At 54.3% G+C, this 801-nt stretch overlaps 1 protein-coding gene across 1 annotated transcript in view; it reads right to left on the reverse strand.

Moving 5' to 3' along the window:
- Positions 1-801, reverse strand: part of LOC103810836 (la-related protein 4-like) — a gene marked incomplete at both ends in the record, with an annotated part of 2,803 nt that overhangs the window by 1,541 nt on the left and 461 nt on the right. The window contains 1 exon segment of the mRNA XM_009083758.1: positions 221-342. Coding sequence (XP_009082006.1) covers positions 221-342 — 122 coding nt within the window.

The raw sequence follows: 801 nt of genomic DNA on the forward strand, positions 1-801 counted from the left end.
ACTGGGACAGGGTTGGGTTGGAGATCAGGACAAGGTTCTTCCCCCAGAGGTGTTTGGGCACTGAACAGCTCCCCAGGGCAGTGGTCATGGCCCCAAGCCTGACAGAGCTCCAGGAGCGTTTGGCCAATGCTCCCAGGCACAGGGTGGGATTTTGGGGTGTCCTGTGCAGGGCAGGAGTTGGACTGATGATCCCTGTGGACATTCCCTGTTCTCTGCATACCTCACCAGCACAGCCTCGGTCTGGGTCGGGGAGCTGACGCTGGTCGCCGGCGCTGGGGCCACGCTGGGAGGCTCTTCGTCCTGAGCAGGAGCCTGGCAGCTGGGCACGGAGTCTTTGCTTTCCTGGGCACAAAGGGACAGATGCAAAACATTGAAAAATGGCAGACAGACTTCAACTGCTCCTCAACATGCCAATTCAAGACATCCAAGGAGTGGGATATTCCCCAAGGCTGCTCGAGTCCTGATTATAGGGATTTTACCTCTTTTTGAATGTTGCTTCTAAAGCAATTCCCTCTGATCATGGGCAACCCACACTGTGGGTACAGCCAGAAGTGAGGCTGTATCACCCAGACTATCAACACTCTGTCCCTCCAGCCCAAGGAAAGGATTCATCTGGAAAGATCCCTTGCCCACACCACACAATCTGTTCCTCCTCCAACAGCCAACACTCCTCACTTGTTCCCTTCTGAGCTTAACTGCAGGAGCTTTGGCTGCATCCCACAGAAAGCCAAGGAAAATGCAGCATTCTACTAGCGAGCAGAGTGTGAAGTTTGGGTTCAAAGCTCTGGCAAAGTCCCTGTT

This window comes from Acanthisitta chloris, unplaced genomic scaffold, assembly GCF_000695815.1.
Source record: "Acanthisitta chloris isolate BGI_N310 unplaced genomic scaffold, ASM69581v1 scaffold41121, whole genome shotgun sequence".
Taxonomy (NCBI): Eukaryota; Metazoa; Chordata; class Aves; order Passeriformes; family Acanthisittidae; genus Acanthisitta; species Acanthisitta chloris.